This window comes from Panthera tigris, chromosome X (assembly GCF_018350195.1).
Source record: "Panthera tigris isolate Pti1 chromosome X, P.tigris_Pti1_mat1.1, whole genome shotgun sequence".
NCBI classification, from domain to species: domain Eukaryota; kingdom Metazoa; phylum Chordata; class Mammalia; order Carnivora; family Felidae; genus Panthera; species Panthera tigris.
The window spans coordinates 113,918,021-113,940,169 of NC_056677.1; the positions used below are offsets into that span (position 1 = coordinate 113,918,021).

Sequence of the window (22,149 nt, forward strand, 5' to 3'; positions counted from 1 at the left end):
TCTTGCAACAGATCCATTAGCAAAATGAATCATTCTTCCCATTTATCTCTTCTATAAATTCAAATGCTCGAACAGTAATACTTAAAGTGGGATTTACTTATGACCCAGGAGACCCTAGCTCAATAGCTATATACCACGAGCAACTTTTATTCCAAGATGGCCATTAGGGCTCTAAACTGGTGCACGGGTATATTAATGCATAGCAAACTGAAAGACAAGCCATAAGCTTGTGACACGTGGAATCACAGCATGGGGGTGTATAAGTGATGGATAGCCTCCTCTACGTGAGATCATACTTCCCGTTCAATTGGCTACACTTTAAAACTCAGCGGATCTCAGAGGAAGTTGCCAGCTATCAGAGCACATCGTGATGTTAGAAGAACGTGTGTACAAGCTAGAAAGCGGCATTGAATACCAACCACCTGGACGCTTCCAATGAACGGACTGACATGTTCTATGGTCCCGGCTGGTTCTACGGTCCTGACATGTTCTATGGTGGCCTGGCTGCAGTGATTACAACTTCATAGCACCTGGCACTGAAGGACTCCCCTGAAGTGGAAAGACAGTGAAAGAATGGTAAGGGTTGTTGATACAAAAGCGAAGACAGCAAGAACAGAAGAGCCTTCCTTGCGATGAGGTACTTTGTGATGGCAAAAGCCAATTTCATACGCATAAACTAAGGACGATACAGGACCCCTCAGAGTCTTTAATATTCTTTTACTTTTCAGAGTCTTCAATATTCTAATGTGCAGTGCAACTCCCTGGGGCAGGGATCTGGCAAGTAGCTGTTCCTCAGTTTTACTCTTGGGACCTTTCCTAGGGGAGCATTTCATGTGGGTAACACATCTGCCGTGCTAAAGACAATTTTAATAACAGTAAGCAGCATTTATTAAGTGCAAGAACGGAATATGCGAAACTCAGGAACCAGTCTAGAAGCACAGTGCACGATGGTTTCCATGTCATAGTTCAGGACAGCGGCTACAAGCTGATGAGGGCTCTGAAGGTCCATTTGTGCATGGCAATGGCTGGATTGGCTCAAGGATGGCCTGATGAGCTAAACGACCCAGAGCTGAAACTTCAAGAGCTTTAACAATGATGATAATAAAACAGTTCACCTTTATTGGTCACTTGCTATGTTTCAGGCACCGTGGTCTATCAATCCTCAAGACAGCCCCATAATTTCAATCCTATCACTGTCTCTATTTTCCCCTCATGTGTCCCAATCACCCAACGACTGTCAGAGGTCAGGGTGAAACCCAGGTTTGCAGGACAATGAGTTCTGTGTTCCTCGCATTCCACCACAGCTGTCTCTCGTGAACGCATCGGTGAAGACAAATTCAGAAGGACCTGTAGGATGCCACGTACAGTGGTTTATGCTGTAGTTAATTGTACCCAGCAGAAAGAACTAGGAGAAAATGATATATATGAATGGATTCTCACGGCAGAGAATTAAAAACACAGAAAAATTACAATCGGCAACCCAAATGTTTTTAACCCGAAGTAACCTGCAAGCAAATTCTATGTGGAGGCTAATTGCCTTGATAAAGTAATCAATCTATTGTTCACTCTGCATTTTAAATTTTCCATTAAGGTAAAACAGCACTCAAGAGACAGACGTTATCGTACAACACATTCTGTGATAGCCTCTTGCCAGAGGACACACATGCCCTTAATAGCGATGTGTAACACACAGTATTTTCCAATTCTTTTGTGCGTCAAGAGGCGACAGAAGGTTCTATTTGCTTGATATGCCATGCAGCCTCGTTTCTAAAATAGCAGGGCTGCAGTCTTCGATGGAGAAGCTTGTATTGGGCACCTACTGTGCGCCAGGATGAAGGCACAGGGCCTGCCCTCTTTGGGAAGACAAAACCCTTGAATCTTAGGCAGGTGGCCATAAGATCTAATATGGAGGGAAGCTGATAAGGAGAGACTGATTCCAAGAAGGTCGCAGGGTGGGAGTGTTTGGAATAGATCTGGGAAGGCAAAAGCTGAGGTTGGGTTTAAGAATTTTGAACATGACCCACTTCGAACTTACAGGGATGAGCTGGGTCGTCCATAGTAAAAGAAAGACGAAAGACCATAAGTTAAAAAAAAAAAAAAAGTCCAGAAATGAAGATACTCAAATCAGATCTGCTATTTACGGACAAACAGATTTGAATGCATATTTATGCAGCTACTATCTTTATAGCTCATAAGGAGATCTGCCAGAGTAGTGGTAAAGCTATTATTCTCGAGTAAATTATCTTGTATATAGAAACTACACATTTAAATTCAGTCACATCTTAATAGTTCAAGCCACCAACCTAGGTGATATCCCAGATGGAGGAGCTGATATATCAAGAGATCAGTTTAGATCGCTTATAGTTCAAAATTCAAATCCAATTGTATTTTTAAGCACCTAGTAGTTGCCCTGGTTCCGCCTAACCTAAACTTTCTGAGTTACCCGAAGTATGAAATCGGGATAAAATACCTACATTCACGGATTGATATAGAGATTAGAGAAACTTGACATGGTATTTGGCCTGCATGGGCCTTCAAATAAATGGTGGCTACGGTTATTTCTGCTCCTGGGCCAACACAAGGTGCTGGGGACAGGGGTGAGGAGAGATGAGATAGAGAGCCTGCCTTGAGGTGATACTCTGCAAGGTTCTCTCATTTCCAATCAAACTGGCATATCACTCTTATTTTATTTTATCTTATTTTATTTTCCAGAGAGAGAAAACATGCAAACAAGAAAGAGGGCAATGAGCAGAGAGAGAGAGAGAGAGAGAGAGAGAATCCTAAGTAGGCTCCACACTCAGTGTGGAACCCAACACAGGGCTTGGTCCCATGACCTTGGGATCATGACTTGAGCTCAAATCAAGAGTCGGACCCGCAAATGACTGAGCCACTCAGGCATCCTTCACTCTGTTTTTCTAACCATTCCCTAAACTTCTCTGTCCCCTAAACCACCAGCATCTGGAGCAGTTGTAGGAATATCAGAACAGGTGTGGTGCTCACAGAAGAGGGGTGGTGGTTCTGTGGATGATAGGCTGTCGTCTACAAGAAAACTGGGTCATTTGGAAAACTCGAAAATTTAGTTAGATGATTAAATGTCCCACCTTTGTCCCTAATGCTCACCCACAATTAGTTTACACACTGGGAGGCTATAGATTGCTATTTAACTTCTAGCAGCAACAGGCAAATGTGGGAGTAGATGAATGCTACATTTCCATGTGCCCAAGTCCCCCTGCCTCCACGTGCTTCTACTTCCCCACAGGGGAACTATAATGAAACAATGGGTTTTGAAACAACAAAAAAAAAGGAAAGATAAATGAAAGCATATCTGGCTACTTTCAGAACAGAGCCTCTCTTCTACCTCCTACACACTCTCACCATGTTTCTGGAAAAGAAGGAAGGAGAGCATAAACGCCAGGACAGCCCCAAGAGGAGGGACGGTAAGCTGAGGACTGATGTGAAGTCTGATATGTGTGATTTTGAGCCAGGAAACAGAGGAGTGAAGTCTGGCGGCCAGCGTATTGTGCTCGTCTACAAACCAACCTACTAACCAACCAACTAACCAGTCAACCATTCTCTCTCACTCCCAGCTTCTGACTGTCTGTGGTGAAGGGGTTGTCCTTGGTCCAAACCACTTCTCCACAAAGGGTACAAACAGGAGGTTCTTCACATTAGGGTCCTAACAGCAATTAGGACCCTGAGGTCCAGTTTGGAGGAAGGAAAGGGAGGAATTAAAGGGTCACCAAAGGTAAAGCAAGCTTACCTTCTAACCCTCCTCAGGTGGGTCCTGAAAGCCTCCCTTGAGGAGAAAGCAGAATGTACCTGAGGCAAGACTCTTGGGTTTGAACCTCAACTCCCCCATTTTCTAATGGTGTGATATTGGGTAAGTTAGTTAGCTAATTTGATCATATGAATTAATTTTTTTTTTGACAGAGAGAGAGAGAGAGAGAGAGAGAGAGAGAGAGACGGAGCACATGCATGCACACCCAAGCAAGCAGGGGACGGCCAGAGGGAGAAGGAGAGAGAGAATCTCAAGCAGGCTCCATGCCCAGTGAGAGCCCAATGTAGGGTTCAATCTCATAACTGTGAGATCATGACCTGAGCTTGAAATCAAGAGTTGGATGCCTAACCAACTGAGCCACCCAGGGGCCCCTGAATTAATTTTTGAAATGAAGACAATCAAGGGGCCCCTGGGTGGCTCAGTCAGTTGAGCGTCCGACTTCGGCCCAGGTCATGATCTCGCGGTTCATGAGTTCGAGCTCCGCGTCGGGCTCTGTGCTGACCACTCGGAGCCTGGAGCCTGCTTCGGATTCTGTGTCTCCCTCTCTCTCTTTCTCTTTCCCTCCCCTGCTCGCACTCCATCTCTCTCTCTCTCTCTCTCTCTCTCTCTCTCTCAAAAATAATAAACATTAAAAAAATTTGAAATGAAGACAGTCAGGGATTCAGAAAATGTTACTCTTCCCCATCCCCACCCCAGCTCATGCCTAGGCTTTACTCTTCTCAAAGCTAGCCCAGAAGCAAGATTAGCAGTTTCAGCAAGGATCTGGAAAAGGAGAAGCCCATGGCCGTCACCATATGGAGCACAAAGCACTCTAGCTCTGAATCACTGAACTGCCCACCCGAAGGCAGCAACTTCCGTTCTGACTATGTGCAGTTCTGTTAGGAAGCCTGGCAACATATTGATTCTTATTGTATATATCTGAGAAATTTAAAACAAGAAGAGAGTTCGGTATTCAATCCATTTTTGTTTTCATTTGACGGAAAGACATATGGAGACCCAAGGAAAGAATGGATCTTGTCCAGAGTTACATAACCCACCAGGGGCACTTTAGTATGATAAGGGAATAAAAGCAAGGCTAAAAAACAGGAAGCAGATAAACCACAAATGCTTTTGGAAAAAAATATTAAATTAGCTGAGAGGTGAATTTAATTCTGATTTCTGATTGTCCTTTAGAATATTAATTTTTCTGAACGCTGATACGTTTAGTTTCTCTATATCCCTTAAAACATGAAGTAACGCTTCACAAAATTCCTTTTTTCCTGATCTTGTGTTTGTGGCTGTAAAGGGAACCAAGAGGATAAAGGGAAAAGTTGATGGGTACATTTTTAGGGTTGTTTTAAGGACCTGGACGGAAGCAAATAGCCCAGTGTAGCCAATGTCAGTTGAGTCTTCATGGTTAGATTTGATGTTCAAAACTTTTGAATTTTCAACTGGATATGCAAACCTGTGAAAAAATATTGAGGAATACTGTCACCTCTGCTCATCATCGGCTCTGCTGAAGTGGACTGGACAGGACCACAGAGAGTATCCTGAAAGGACCACAACACAAAGAACTTCCTGAAGTTGAGCGTGGGTCCTTTACACAAATTGATTTACATTACTTTTCACATGTGAGAGTTCTGACTCTAGGTTCATTGAAGGCAGGAGCTCTAGATCTCCTATAGGAGACACAGGGGAAAACCAAGTAGATTCTCATTAAATGACTGTGGAATGATTGATTGGACCAGAGGCCTCGGTTTTCTCATACCGAATAACAGCACTGGATTTTACTGGAAAGCCTTATAAATACTTCAGATAACTTGAAACGCTTTTGGAGAGGTCAGGGAAAGACTGGGAGGGGAAAGGCAGAATTTGGATTAAGTTCTCCAAGGAAGGCGAACATTGGTTTGGTTGTGATTAAACAGAAGCATTTGGACTGGCTTTTAAAGGAGGAGTAATTCGAAGACTGTATCTTTCTTATTTACATAGTTGTTACATAGCCAAGTGGTTCTTAACAGGGCAGTTTCTCTCCCGGTGGGACATTTTTTGTTGTCACAAGCCTAGGGAATGCCGCTCAACATACCGCAATGTATAGGACAGCCCCTGAAGACAAAGAATTATCTGGCCCCCAAGGTCAAGAGTGCTAAGGTTGAGAATCCTTCTATTCTAGCTCAACACTGGGCCAGGGATGGGGTGACTGAATTAAAAAAATAGGTCAACTACTTCTTACAGCAGGAAAGAAGTATTAAAAAATGCGCTCACTGGGTTTTAGTCCTCACGTGGTTTCCCATGTTAATTTAGTATCGTTTTTAATCCAATGTTATTTGTTTCCAAGTGTTGGGATGTGTTGGCTGATTTGTCTAGGTCTTCCATACAGGAAAAACTAGGTACCACTGCATAAGGATGATAAATACCACAACTTAGAGGACTTTAGGGGTGCAGGTCCGTTTCTGATTTTCCCAGGGTTCACCCCTGTACAGTCAGCAAGAATGGCGCTAAACAAGAGAGAAGACCGAGTTCACATTATGTGTCAGATCGAACCTTCTTCCCCCTACCTGCACAGATGTACCTCCTTCCTCTTCAAAGCCCTTTCTCGGGGCCAGCAGAAGGTGAGAAAAGGAAGACAGGTACCAAATGGCCTCACAAGCCACAGGAATACACAGTCTCCTTGGTTAGCCTCCTTGTTCCACTACTGAGACCCCACCTACATTTTACGGTACAGGTTGCTGTCTCAGCACAGATTCAACTGAGACACGGTCAGGAAGGAAAACAGCACTGGATAGGCGAAGGACAAAATTGAATGTTGTCAGGGGTATGTGCAGCACGAATGCAGTGTTTTCTACAATGACATTTTCTGGTCTTCGTAAAAAGAGTACCAAACACAAAGGGTCTGGCAGCTGTAGGCTCTGGTCTTAGTTTAGAAATGGGTAGCAGCAGCCTCCTGTCGTCTTCATCAGGGGTGATCCAAGTACAAGGCTTCCTTCAAGAATTTTCCCCTAAAAACCTTTCGGGCCAGCTTGCACTACAAAAAGCTAATTACTTTACTTTTTTATTTTCTCATCCTGAAACCATGAAGCTTCTTTTGACTCCCTGGAGGCCGCTAAGGAAGAGTTATTTGACCTTGGACAAGGGGACACCCTGTACAGAAAACCGCCATCCAGTTTTGCACAGAAAATTAACATTTCCTTGGGATCCAAATTCGCAAACCCTAGGTGTATTTGTTCTTTTTAAACACTACCTCTTTGATTCAGCCAGAAACCTTCACTGCTAGACAAGGAATCAATTTCCATAGTCTAGCAAAAGCACACATTTGTAAAGTTGGCAGAAAACTTGCTTTATTGGAAACTCACGTAATGTCATCCTTGATTGCAGCATATTAATACAACTCCAAAGTATGTCCGTTTTTAAATACTGAACTCAAGAGGCAATTACTTTTAATTTGAATTCCCAGCGGTCCAATATTTTTAGGCTATTAAAAAGTATCGAGCGAGCTTAACTATGTTAAAAAGGACAAACAAGAAAAGAATAAATCAGTCTTGGCAAAGACTTAAAACTTCAGATGCATTATGGAGAAGAAAAATCAATGACGTCTCTACAAAGACCTACCACTAAAGAATAACAGGTACCACGTGATTCCTCATCACTCCATCCTATCGGGGGTCATTCTCACCAAGCGCGCTCCAGTGATTTAGGCCAGCATTTATTCCAGTGAGAGAAGTGGAGAGACACCTGTTCTATATTGAAATGAATTGAGCCACAAAGTGCAGGTGTTAAAAGGGCTACGTAAGAGGCTTGCGATAAATCAGTAAGTCCGCACTGCATTCTGCCCACTGATCTATCCCTAGTCCCTAAAGCTCAGTCCTGCCTTGGCTTCCTCAGCACCTCATTCTCCTTGCTTTCCTTCTTTCGCTTCTGACGAGTCCCTTCTCTCCTACAGCACCTTAAAATACTGGCGTGCCCCAGGGCTCGCTTCTCTGCCTCTCGTCCCGCCCTAGGTGATCTCCTCTGCTCTTGTGGTTTTAATACCCTCCACAGGCTGGCGAGTCTTAAATGTGCGCCACCCACCTGGAACTCACTCCTGAGCAATTTGAAGGCAGGATCCTGTCGTTTCTGATACGCAACACTTGCTCATTAAGTGCTAAATGAATACATGAAGGGAACATACAAATGGATTCATGGGACTTCATTTGGAAACCTGTGGAGGAGAGCTGAGTTGTCCTCGGCAAGCCCATCCTAGAACAGTCAGAACCATCCTGACTCACCAGCGAACGTATGAATAAACTCAGTCTAGGTCAGTAGAACCTATACCTGACCTACAGCAGATCTAGCCAACCCATAGACTACGAGAAAGAATAAAACTGTTCCGGTTTGAAGCCACTATATTTTAGGGTGACTTAAAACACAAAGAGCCAAACTGATAGACTAGTTCAAAGTCTTTCCCTTCCTTCCAGTCTTTCCTCCTTGAGGGCAGAGGCAGTGCCCCTATTCAATGCCATGCCTAGAAACCAGCTAAATGCCTAGCTTCCACAGGACAATAAGTTTCTTTAAAGTTTCTTTGATTTTTTTTTTTTTTTTGAGATGAGAGAGAGCACGAGCTGGGGAGGTGCAGAGAGAGAGGGAGACAGGAACCAAAGCGGGCTCTGCACTGACAGCAGAGAGCCCGATGTGGGGCGTAAACTCACGAGCCATGAGATCATTGATCTGAGCCGAAGTTGGACGCTTAACCAACTGAGCCACCCAGGCGCCCCTGTAAGACAGTAAGTTTCTGTTGGCAAAGACATCAATTCTGCTAATGGTGACCAGAAGTGCTATAAGTCACTTGCTGCCCAGAATTAAGGCAAATGGCCGGGTGAACTCAGGATATCAAAATTTGCTATTTGACGAGGTAGCTAATGAGAGATGTTTATTGGGTATTTATTGTGGATGGACACCGTGCTATGCCTGTGGCATCTACTTAATAAAGCTCTATTCAGTAGGGACGAAATCAAGATGTATGTTTAAATGGAGTCCTAATCGGGAAGGGAGATAGATCTCTTTTAAAACACCAGTAACTGCTCCCAAAGAAAAAGCTGCACCAGAATAAAAGGTTCCCAAACTATCCTGATTGGCTTAGGGGACTCCGTTTTCCTCCCTCAGTAAATATTCTGGGTATGTTTAGCCAATTATCCCCTAAGTGAACAGCTAACGATGCATGTCAATGAGAAATTTACTGACTCAGTTCATGAACCTTCTAACACGGATCCGAAATGCTATCTTCTCAGAGAAAAATCAAGTGATTATAGAGGAAAAGTGCCAGAAGAGGGAACAAAAGAGAAAAGCCACTGGTTGGCAGTGTCTATTACCCCTATGTTTTCAAATGCCCTTTGTTCCTTCCTTCTTGCATGGACAGAAGGAGATTTTGTTCACAGCCTGAGGCAGCTTGCTAGGCAGCCGACCTCACCGTCTGAATGGGCTGCTTGAGTCTGTGATGAGGCTGTGCACAGCTGGGCTGGCTGGCTGGCTCCCAGAAGGGGCTCCAGCGGAGGGACCATGTGGACTGTCCTGTTTGTCTGTGTCTTTCTCAAGAAACAATTTTAACTAGTGATCTGCATACACGCGTCGGAGTGTGTTCGCACCTTTGCGTGGCAACTAGCAACCACGAGGGGCACATTTCACCTGTCCCAGTGTGCTGTGTTTCCGGAAGGGGCAAAGCCCAAGGTGCCACCGTAAGGACAATGGCAGGTGTCTGATCCAGGGAAGTCCCCTGTGCCCACACCAGGGGAGAGGGACAGCAGGAGCAAATCACTCCATTACAGACACATCTGCCCTTATCACTGCCCTATATTTGCAGATGGACCACCTTAAAAAGGGGGCCAACTTTGGTGCATGAGATCATTCCACTCCCAGGTGGTCACAAAAATCCAGCGTCGGAATGGAACCTCTTCTCTTTCCTTGGGGAGGTGGCTCATGGCAGAGCCAGTTAAGGCTGCTTTAAGGTCCAGCAGCTCCATGAGGAAAACCATGGCTTTGAAGTATTATTTTATGTAAGGAAGGACTACAGCGAGAATGACCTCCAGTTAGCAGATGTTGATATAGGGAACAAAGGACAAAAGCATGCGACAAATTCAATGGTAGTATAATAGCGTTGCGTGGTTAACACACGGTAGCTACACTTGTGGGGAGCACAACATAACGCACAGAGCGGTCGCATCCCTATGTTGTACACCTGAAGCTAATGTAACATTGTGTCTCAACTATACTTCGATAAAAATAAATAAGTAAACAAGTCATGGGGTTGAAAAGCATAGCATAGGGAATATAGCCATAGATTACCCAAATTCAAAGAAATAACGGCATTGACATTTCCAAAAAAAAAAAAAAAAGAATTAAGAACAAGAAACATATGACAAATCTTGAGGACGCTGCTTTGTTTAGCCCTCGGCCTACTGCTTGTACCAGCATTCAAAGCGGGCTGTGGGGGAATGCACAAGAACTCTCCTGATTGAGGCACTGGGTAAGTGAACGCTGCCGAGAGGTTAAAGACAGTTCTACGGTTTTCTTCCAAACAGCACGTGTCACCAGCAGTGGAAAGGACGGTGCTGAGCTCTCCTCTCATGCCTTGCACCCGAAAGGGGGCGGCAGGTGTCAGGGTATGGGACAAGCTGAGGCAGCACAACGTAGAAGAGACCAACCAGGCTTGAGAGCGACCAGAGAGACCAGACTTGGCTTCAAATCCCCACGAAGACACTTATTAGTCGTATGACTTTGAGCAAGTTATTTCGTATCTTTACACTCCAGTTTCCCCACTGCGTCCTTCAAGATGGATGACGCCTACCTCATGGGTCGGGAACATTAGCAATAATAAACCTGAAGTGCCTGGTGCATAAAAGATGCTGAACATTGATAGCTAAGCATCTAACCAGAGCACGATATACAACGTCCCGCACCGAATGTGCCACACGAACTCCCGAGACCTCCTTCTTCATGCTTCTGGAGGGCAACGGGCCATTTCACGCAACCTGGCTCCTCGTGAAGGTCACACAGAACAGTATCTTGACAAGGATCCAACCCGGTTTGGCGGGGCTTTTTGGTCACGCGCCTTAAGTCGGTTCTCGCTTTGTAATGAAGGTTTCATCATCCAGGGATTTGGGTCAACGGCTGTTTTGTGAGATGATGTCTTGAGGTGGAAGATGAGGTGGACTGAGGTGATGAAGACCCGGCCCACAGCTAAATAAATGTATATCAGCACAGTGAATAAATCTCAACTCTGATGCTACAGCGTGGAAAGCATTCTGACCAAGTCAAATTTGATGGGAATTTGCCCTGCCAACATTTTCATGTGACATCTGGGTGTTCCTCTTTGGAGAACATGCCACCTTTTTAATCTATTGTTCCTCTGAGAGCAGGCGCAAGGCGACACTGGACAAGTTACTTCCCTTAATCTGACTCTTAGTGTCCTCATCCATAACATGGCGGGAAAACAATACCTACTTGCCTCCAAGGACTGTTACGAGAATTAAGGCAGCGTTAGGTAAAAATGCTTGGCACGTAGTAAATTCTGCTTAATTGTCAATTACTATTTTTATTATCCTTTACCTTAGGCTAGAAAGTGGGGCTCCATCAAGTGATGAAAGAGAATTCATTGCTAATATCCGGACCTCTAGGTAACACCTAATCTTATGGAAATGCTCAGAGCAAGTCTTAATAACATTTCTGTCACTGGTGGCAATTTTCTTGAGCCGAGAAAACATTCAGCAGCAGAATCAGCTCTTTAGTAATTAGAAATGACATCTTTCCTCAGTTCTAGCATTATAGGGGAGGAGTGGCTCCTGGCTTAAAGAAAGGAGATTAGGCAAGTAACCTGTTTATGTGTTTATGTTTTTTCAAAAAATCTTTTAAAGTTTATTTTTTATTTTGAGAAAGACACAGAGAGAGTGGGGGGGGGGAGCAGAGAGAGAGAGGGAGAGAGACAGAATCCCAAGCACAGGCTCCACGCTGTCAGCGCAGAGCCTGACGCGGGGCTCAAACTCACAAACTGTGAGATCATGACCTGAGCCGAAACCAAGAGCCAGACACTTAACCGACAGAGCCACCTAGGCACCCCATCCTGTTTATGTTTTTTATCTAAGGACAGTTTTATTGCATTCTAACTGAATTTAGCTATTCGCCAATCATTATACTGGTTTTGTGCGTGTGTGTGTGTGTGTGTGTGTGTGTGTGTCCTAGACAAAGTCATCACCCCCTTGAAGGTAAGGGGCATTTCACCTCCTACCTTTGAGTGTTTCACTACATCCAACTCCAGGCCCACAGAACTAACAACTACCTCCTGAGTCCCTTCTACTTACGGCAGCTCCTTTTCATAGCACAGATTGAGAATGGAGTGTGGACAGCATTTCATTCCTTTCAACCTAACAGATCTCTTCTGCGCTAAAATTGCTGTTAGACAATAAACTCATGTAGAAGGCAAGAGGGGGGAAACTGGGTATATGGAGAGGCCACGGAGGGAAAAAGCATGGGCCTCAGAGGCCAGAAAAACCAGGTTCAAATCAAGTCCTGTCATTTATTAGGGAAGTGACTTCAACTTCCTGTATCTTAGTTTGGGCATCTGTCAAATGTTGGTAGCAGCCCTACCTTACAGGGATTTTGTGATCATGGCTCTAAGGTTGCTTTGCACAGTGTTCTCACTGTAGAGAGAGGCAGCTACGTGGATCCGTGTTCTTCCCCTTCCTCCGCGGGAGATCTGGACTTTCAGCCAATGTACACTTGTCACTTCCAAAGCTGGATGGACTTGAAGATTGACCTGGAGCCATTCCAAGAATATATATCTTAAAATAGCTGGGGCTCGTAAGTAGAAATATGCTAGCACATGGCTGGAAGTGGACATGTGATTTTGATGTGTTGGAGTGAGTGCGGATATCAGCTGTGAAGCAAGACAAGGGTAAGTGTTGATAAAATGCAGGATGTTATACCTCTTGTTCCACACTTTCCCGCGGGCATTATTCAAGCTGTGTATTCTCGAGCACGCTAAGAAATGCTGTAGAGTATAATAAATGAATACCTGAACCAGTGTAATATACGGTGCTAGGAACGATTTAGAATCATGGATAGCAATTAAAGTGTCCCAATCGTATCAAAGTCAGTCTCCCATACATGCTGCTGTACTAATTTGATGCCGTGGTAGCTGGTGTGTACGTGATAAGAGGGCAATGCTACAATCACGACAGCCTCGGGTGTAACTCAGGGACAGACACCCAGGTCATGAGCAGTTTGAGCCAAATTTTGCAATCTCACCCTGGAGCGGGAGCAATCGAGCGAAGAAACAGTAGTACGTTCCTGGCATGTTTGCACACTCTTCTCCTTCTCCATCTTCTTCTTCAAGTACACACATACGTGGTCCCGAGGAACTCTTCCACCCACATTTGCAAGCTGGATCATAGTTTGAGAAGACACGTGTTGCAGCAATTGCTTGCAAGAAAGGAGGTTGGTCACAAGGTGGCAGATTACCACGCTCCTATGGAGAAGGCTGATTATTTCTCTAAAAGCACAGAGCAGCAGAGGCAGGAAAACTTCAGGAAGGGGTGTGTGCCAATAATGAAGCAGCATAAAGAAATCAAGGAATCAATCCCATGTACAAGTGCACCAAAAACCATAAGACACCTAGGAATAAACCTAACCAAAGAGGTGAAAGATCTGTACTCTGAAAACTATAAAACGCTGATGAAGGTAATTTAAAGATGACACAAAGAAATGGAAAAGCATTCCATGCTCATGGATTGGAAGAACAAACGTTGTTAAAATGTCTACACTACCCAAAGCAATCTACACATTGAATGCAATCCCTATCAAAATAACACCAGCATTCTGCACAGAGCTAGAACAAACAATCCTAAAATTTGTATGGGACCACAAAAGACCCCGGATAGTCAGAGCAACCTTGAAAAGGCAAAGCAAAGCTGGAGGCATCACAATTCCAGACTTCAAGTTATATCGCAAAGTTCTAGTGACCAAGACAATATGGTACTGGCATAAAAATAGACACATAGACCAACAGACCACACAGAAAACCCAGAAGTGAACCCACAACCATATGGTCAACTAATCTTCGACAAAGTAACAAAGAATATCCAGCGGACAAAAAAGACCGTCTCTTCAACAAACGTGTTGGGAAGACGGGGCGGCAACGTGCAAAAGAGTGAAACCGGACCACTTTCTTACACCACGCACAAACATAAATTCAAAATGGATGAAAGATCTAGATGTGAGACGGGACACGGTTAACGTCCTAGAGGAGGACACAGGCAGTAATCTCTTTGACATCAGCTGAAGCAACTTCTTACTAGGTATGTCTCCTGAGGCAAAGGAAACAAAAGCAAAAAGAAACTCTTGGGGCTTCATAAAAACAAAAGGCACAGCAAAGGAAACAATCAACGGAAAGGGGTGTCTGTGTGTGTGTGTGTGTGTGTGTGTGTGTGTGTGTGTGTGTGTGAGTGTGTACGCATGTGTGTGCATGCGTGTGTGTTGGGAATGATGGCTACCTTACATGGCCATGAGTTCTAAAGGTCATATAAGTGCTGCCTGTCCAGCATTGCCCTCTCATCACAGGGCACCTCCTAAAGAGGCCCATGCAATCAGCATGATAAGAATGCCGAATTGACGTTGACGTCACACACCAGACCTTATGCCAAGGTGATTTTTTCCCAAGGCAGTGATCCCAACGCTGTTAGCACATTAGAATCACCTGGGGAGCTTTTGAAACACTACCTCTGCCGCAAGAGATTTTGCAGGGTTTTCGTCTGGACAAGTTGTTGCTCAGGTGGTTGGTTTTGGTCTGGTGTTGGACTCAGGCATCAATATTATTTCAAAGGTCCTCAGGTGATTCCAGTGTGTAGCAAGGTTGAGAGTCATCGAAGTGATCTGAAGCAGCGTCACTCAAAGTATGATCTGCAGACTTAGCGCTGATCTGTGAACTCTGCCACTAAGCACACTTTTTCTTTCCTTCAGCTGACACTGTTTTTCCACAGCAAGACAGTAAGGCTCTCTTGATGAAGAAAGAAGGGCGCGGATTTACATTCTGGCACAAGCTCCTTATCTCATCACTGACTTGGAAGGCATAATTTCAGACCCAGCACTGATCCACGAACCACACTTTGAGGAGCACTTCCCTAAAGACAGTGGGTGGGGGCCACCATTCATTTTCTGAAGTGTATTCCTCGTCAAAGCCTAGCTTTGACGAGGAATACACTGATGCCCAGCACGATGCTCCCCGAAGTGTGTTTTGGGGACATGGATAGATGTTACGAACAAACCGTGTTTGGTAGCTGGAAGATGTTCGCCACTGAATCGCTCAAAGCAAGATTCCTGATCTGTAAGACTCCTCAAAACCTTTCACATTCTCTTCTGATAAATTCAGACCCTCTACGAGTGGCGTGGAATTTGGGAAATATGTATTTGACCACAGAATCTGTCTTTTCACAGAGATGCACGATCAGTGTTTCGGGAAACATCATTTGGAAAATATCCATCGGCTAATTATTGAAGAACATGTGAAAGAGAGTATAATTAGTCCCCGCATTCTCTTCAACCAGGCCATCAAGTTATCACTGAAAACAAAAGACGAGGTGACAACTGAAGCAGAGACAGCGGCACATTCCCGTGTGTCCCCTTAATACAGGGAGACCTCCACACATTAGGGTTGAGCTGGATTTGGGCAAACAGCTAAAAGTCATTCAGGCCATGCCTTTTCGGACAAGGAACACAGCCTACCTGGCTCCTATCATGCTGGGTCAGAATGGCATTATTTTCTTACGTGGCTTATCAACTGGCTGTGAAGAGAAAAAGAAAACAACGAGGAGTCGCTGAGGGATCAGACCCTCAGAAACAATCCCCAATGGACGGATAATGGTTTCGAGTATCGGCACTTGGATTTTCACTTTATTTTTTTTAATTAAAATCATCACCATACACTGTTATTCGGCCAATAAACCACTCAGAGCGTTCTCCCAGGGTGGTGTTATTTTAAACATTAAAAAAAAAAACCACAAAAAACTTGAAACGGGTCATCAGTGTTGGCTTCGCATGGGAAATATTTGCCTTCAATATTAACGAAGGAAAACCTCAGCCAAGAGAATTGTAAAGGAGAGACCACTTCTTCTCAGGAAAACGTCACCGCCAGCTCGATGGAAACACCTAGGCTCAAGTAAGAAAGGAGGCCTGTTGCTTTAGAAAGTGAGTCATCTTTTCTAGAAATGAATGGTTGTTAGGTTCTACTGTAAAGGCCAGCCTGGAGATGGAGTTTAGATGCGTATGACTAAAAAGAGAATAATAAATGCCCATCCTGGCCTGAAACTGAATTACTGGCTGTTAAGTATACTTCCTTGATCAAATTATGAGTTTTCCAGAGAGAAGAGACTATCTCCCCAAATATGACTGGATTTCGTGTTTGCTGCCATAGGTGGAAAATAGAACCCAAGAGAGAATGTGCCGTTGCTAGTTTCCTGATGCGTTAGGACATAAGTTGTCTATTAAGAATTAGCTGAGGGGCACCCGGGTGGCTCAGTTAAGCGTCCGACTTCGGCTCGGGTCACGATCTCGGGGTCCGTGAGTTCGAGCCCCGCGTCGGGCTCTGCGTGGACCGCTCGGAGCCTGGAGCCTGCTTCCGATTCTGGGTCTTTCCATCTCTTGGCCTCTCCCCTGCTCATGCTCTGTGTGTCTCTGTCTCTCAATAATAGATAAACGTTAAAAAAAAATTTTTTTTAAAAAGAATTAGCTGACATGCAACAGAGAGGAACACATTTGAATACTTTCTGGGGAGAGGATAGTGTTTATTCATTACTAATCACCAAGGCCTTCAGATTTCTGGCTTTAATTTGGCTTCAATTTGAACCGGTTTTGAAATCCTTCTTGTGACTCTGCAATTAAGCTGCCATTTGCTTCAATGAGCAAAGAAAACTCTCCGGTGCTGTTTTGTCATCCTGCAGGTACTACATCAAAGGCAAGGTGACCCTAAGTGATAGTTATTTTGAAATGAAAAGATTAAGAATAAAGTCTTGTATCTCTTCAGAGTCACCCGAACATACGGCTCCATGTTTCTCTAATAAAAGAGGAATATCCCTTCGATTCTCGTCCTCAAGGGGATGGATACGGAACCCAGTTACATCCGTTCTGAAAGTCAAGACGTTTTCAAGGTATCGAGCATCAGGGGTTGCTTGGTCTTTTATCAAACGAGTGAGCCAAATGCTATTAGACCCATTGCTCTCAAAAGGTTAATTATTATTAAAATGAGGAAGACAGGAGACAACAACGTTGAAGAAAAGCTAAGGATGGAAATAAAGACATTTCCCTTCGCCTGTTTCCTTAATATTCTTCTCCCTTCCTCCTCCCCTCCCACTGAGGCCAGACTGATGATATCCATGGAATCATGTTCTCTCTCTGGTGTAAAGAAACCAAGGCAACATGAGAGTAGCAGTCATTGGCACTAGTTACAAATATGGCCCCTTAACATTTGGCTTTCTTTTGGTTGGTAAAATCTGCCGCACCTCATCACCACTCTGGAGCACAGATTCTCTTCTCCTCCAACCAAAGTCACTACGGTTGGATGCCTCTCTGAATTAAAAGGTTATAGACGTCCTGAGGGAGATGGAATATATAGATATTTAAATCACAGGAAAGCAGGACTGTAAGAAAAAGGCCAAATGCTTGGTTAAAAGACGGTGGGTGACAAACCCCTGCGCTCCATAACATCTTCCTGTATTGTGTTAACTCCTTCAAATTTACTATTGTAATCAGGATTGTTAATCCTAAAAGCAAAGGCTGGAAATCCATGATTTATGTTTCTCAGTAGATTTTCAACAGTGTCACCTTGCAAGCCCGGGTATCTTGGTGTGATTCTTTTGAACAACCTTCAAACATCAGTAAAAGCCCTGACTGGCATTTAGGAAGCAGCAGCTATGAGGATAATAGACTGGCTTTCAAAAGTTACTCCAAATCAGTGATTTCATTTTGGCACGCGCGACAACGAAAGAAAGAAGAAAGCTACAAGGCTTGTATTTTCTCTTGCCAAAAGGCTCCTGGAACAGTAAGAAAACAAGATCTTGGTAATAACCTCCCCTCTCCATGTGGCTTTCTTACAACAGAGCGTTGTTGGTACTGAGCCACGATAGACGCTCAGACACTTGTATGTGTGTCTTCGGCCAAATTCCGGTACTCACATAAGATTACATCATAAGTGGTTTTTATGGAAATAATCACATCACTGAAAATCACAAGCATTCGGAATAGATTAAAGAACTTATTTTGGAACGGGCTGTTCAGAAATAGAAACCTGGTTTTGGCAAAGTGTAATTTGGCCTTAGTGTATCCTGAAAAGCCAGCGGGATATTTCCGTCCTTCAATGTATGATTTCACGTGCATTCTGAGGTCCCTGGACACAATACAAAAATACCTTTTAAAAGAGAGAAGACCGTGAACCGTAAATAAACGATCTGTACCAAATCTCAAGCGCTCATAAACTATGAGAATAATCTGGCCCTCACAAAGACGTCACCAATCAAAAGAAACACCAAGACTTGGCCTATAATAACATAAAAAGAGTTGGTCGGTTTCTATCAATTCAGTAAGAAGAAAATTAATGGCAACTTTATCACAACGGACATAAAGCTCTTTGACCTAGTTTCATCATTTCCAAAACTTACCCCATTCAAACTTTTAGTTTCCTCTCAAGTTTCAAAGAAGTTTTCATTTCACGCTTGAGGGTTTATAGAAAAACCACCTCATTAGAAGGGGGTCATACTGCCAAGGTTGGCATTGCACAGATCCTGTCCATTGCCTTCACATGAGGTGGGACTGGTGGGCACCCACAGCCAAGGTCAATTAAGGTCTCATGCTTTGGCACAGATACCACGAGAGGAACTCTCTTCAAAATGCTTCACGCGATATTGACATGTTTCAAGGTGTGGATATAGTTTGGAACTGAGATTCTGTTTGTATTAACGAGGCCTTTCGTTTCTACCAACTGTAACAACATGTTATAGCAACCTTAAGCGAAAACTAATGACTGTACTTTGCGGCCTCGAAAACAAACATCTTCCAGAATGACCACCGAGCCCTTCCAAACCCGCGGTCACTCCACCTCCTGGAAATGACGAGCTTTGGTATCCTACGTGAAGTAAGCATGCTCATTTGTTGGCATAGTTTCCTGATTTATCCTAGATCTCTTCCACAGCACGATCGCTTTCGTCCCCGTCTAAGGTCTTCGGGACCCTGCTAATTTGTACAGAGTGTTTTCATTTCAAGGTCTGGGTCTGCCATTAACTTCTGGGACCTTGTTTGAAGGGAGTACGGCAAAATTGTAAACAGTATTCAAATGTCATTCCAGAAAACCTATAATGGGTCTGATACTATTTACACATCGCCCACAGGAGTGAGGAGGGAGATATTAGCTTCACTATTCCAGGGGACCTGGAGGAGGGCAAGATCAGGAAAATCAAAGCGTACAAGTAAAAGAATGACAGTCATATTAAGCACGGTGGCAGCCACTGAATGTGTGGATGAAACGACAGATTAAAAATTGTCCAAACCTTGTCTAAGGAGTTTAACTGCTACCCGTTCTCTAAAGGATTCTTCATGTCTGAAAACATTCGTAACGGTAAACACAATAACGCTCCAGATGATATTTTGCAAATTCACAGAGCCTGAAAAATCGTATGTAATAAGAAAAGGGATGGGGGTGTAAATTTAGTTATGCAACTGTATTTCCCTTAAATCTGAGTATTGTTAAAACAATTTGAAGTAAGTTTCTAACTGCTTGTTTGACTGAATTTAACCAGGTGCTTCTTAAATTTGCTTCTTTTTCTTGCTCAAATCAAAATTGGTTTTTCAGGCTGATGTGCAACTAGAAAAACAGTATAGCATCTGTAACACGAATATTCCATTATATTATATATGTTTAATGTATATCATTATATAATAAACGGTGTAGATCTCTCATACGGATACTGGTTTTATACTTGTAAACACACACTTGTAAGAAAGAAAGAAAGAAAGAAAGAAAGAAAGAAAGAAAGAAAGAAAGAAAGAAAGAAAGAAAGAAAGAAAGAAAGAAAGAAGAACGAGAGAAAACAAGCAAAACACGCGTCCGTCGTGCACAAACCTTCGGGCTCTTGTAAACTCCTTTCTTTTAGAGAAAAGAAAGCAGAAAATATTGCAGTGCATCGTATATAGTAAAGTAATTGTCACTGGTTGAAAGCTTTTGTTTCATCGAAGCATAAGATCAAGTTGGCATCTTCTGTACTAAACCACCAAAAGATTTCGTTTACTCACTGTAAAGGGGTCACCATTTACATCTCCAGATGAGCAAGGGCTGACATCAGAACTCCTACCCAAAGGAGACAGCTTGGATACCACAGTATGGGCAGTAACAAACGTAAATGCTCTAGTCTATTGCTGAAATACAAACGAACACAGAAAAACGTACACTTCTCCTTTTTTGCCGATGAACATGGAGAACTCCATTTGGAAGCGAGGAGAAGGGAGACTCTGAGGCGTAAAGAACTGGTACCAGAACTGTGGGCTCGAGTCAATTTGGAGTACTTTCCTTTACCCACCAAACTTTAAACAGAACCACATGGCAGTGTTTTTTTTCTAGGTCAGAAAGACAGCTGTAAGGGAGAGACCCACCATGTTGCAAAAGGGCAACTTGAAATAGGGACAAAGTCGCTTTTAGAAATCACACCAGAGCCATTTACGCACAAGTGTATGCCAAAGGACAGGGGCACTTTTTGGTCACTTTCGCTGTCGTTCGCCCGGAACCCGCATCACTGGTATCTGATGTGCAGGGGACAGAGGCTGTTTCACAGTAAGTAATTAGCAACATACAGGACACTTCTCAAATGTCCTGGGGTGGGGGTGGGGGAAGGTGCGAATGCTCTTTCTAGACCGACGAGGTACTTTAGAGAGAGATTTGTAGCACGGATTGCGGTGAACACGCTATTGACCTCAGTTTACGTTACGGCAAGTGGACTTTTCCAAACCTGTACTCGAGCTGAAAGGAAAAACAAACTACTCATAGTTTCCTTGAGGCATGCATTTCACGATGGCAAACTAAGTAGATGATGAGCATTCTTCGAGCGCAATGCAGAAGCCGTATGGAGTGGAGGAGGCTTAGAAAATTTGGGACAATCCTCTCACGATTTCATTTTGGAAGCATCATTCCTCAGCCGACTGCTGTTTCAGGAATGCAAGGTGATGGGAACAGACGTGGCCAGATGTTGGCTACAGGAGCAAGCGACTTCAGCAGCCAAAATGGGGCAATGTCAGGACAGCAGCGGAAAACGCTTTGGGCTACGAGAAGCAGGGGGCTGCCCGCGCGCTGTGCCAGGGATGACTGTGTTATACAGCGTCCCATCTGAGCCTGCATAACACAGTCACCGGCGAGCCAGGGGCCTCCTAACCATGTCAGGGGCCGAACAACATACAGCACACCAGGGGGGCAATGCACAGTCAAAGAAAAGAGAGAGAAAGAAAGAAGAACGAGAGAAAACAAGCAAAACACGCGTCCGTCGTGCACAAACCTTCGGGCTCTGTGTTTTCTTTGTGGTGTACTTGCTTCAGCGGGCAGCAGAAGATTTCGTGACACTTAGCACGAAAGGGGGACTCTTTTTTCTTTAATTCCGCAGATTGGATGGAATCTTGCCGTAACATAATGTATTCCTGTGTGCCAGGGGGGGCGTCATCCAGAACTGTGGTCACCACATAACAAAATGAACTCAAGTTAGAGCTTCAAGAAAGCAGCGAACGTCTTAAATCACATCTACTCCCAGGGAAGACTAAAGAAACAACATTCCTGAGAAAAGTTGCAAAGAAAACCGTGTAACAGCTCACTAGTGGCTCTTTTTTAGGGGCTGGCTTGAAAATAACAAAGCCCTGACTCGACTACCCATCCCTCTGTTTCGAGTTCAGATACAACATAGACATTTGCAGGTGATGTCCACCAAATATCAGCGCATTCCTTTATGCTTCCTTCCTCGGAGAACCTGGCTGGCTTCAAGTGCAACATACACCGGGTCGGGCAGAAGATTCGAGGGCGCTGCTTTATTTAACCTTTGATTTGCAAAGAGAACCGGGGCTGTTGCAAATACTCTTCAGACCTTCAGAACCCCTTCACGAACACAAGGGGTTCCAGTTGCGAGCCTGACAACCAACAGTGGATCTGGATCAAAGACCTACCTGGTTGAGGAGCTGGAAGGCCAGGAGCCGGTTCACTAATTTTGGCCTTAGATCTACACCAAGCCCCTCTCGGCTCCCCTTTTCTTTCCAGACCCTTTCTGCATTTCCCAAGCCAAGACCGTGAACGTCTAGCGCCCTCTCCCGGAAAAAAAAAACACGGGGTCCGCTTTTACGGGGTCTACTGCAGCATT

At 44.2% G+C, this 22,149-nt stretch overlaps 1 protein-coding gene across 1 annotated transcript in view; it reads right to left on the reverse strand.

Annotated features, from left to right (window-relative positions):
* Positions 1 to 22,149, reverse strand: part of FGF13 (fibroblast growth factor 13) — a 444,292-nt gene that overhangs the window by 161,095 nt on the left and 261,048 nt on the right. Inside the window, exon 2 of the mRNA XM_042974636.1 lies at positions 21,304 to 21,471. Within this exon, the coding sequence (XP_042830570.1) occupies positions 21,304 to 21,471 (168 nt within the window). The remainder of the gene's footprint in view (positions 1 to 21,303; positions 21,472 to 22,149) is intronic.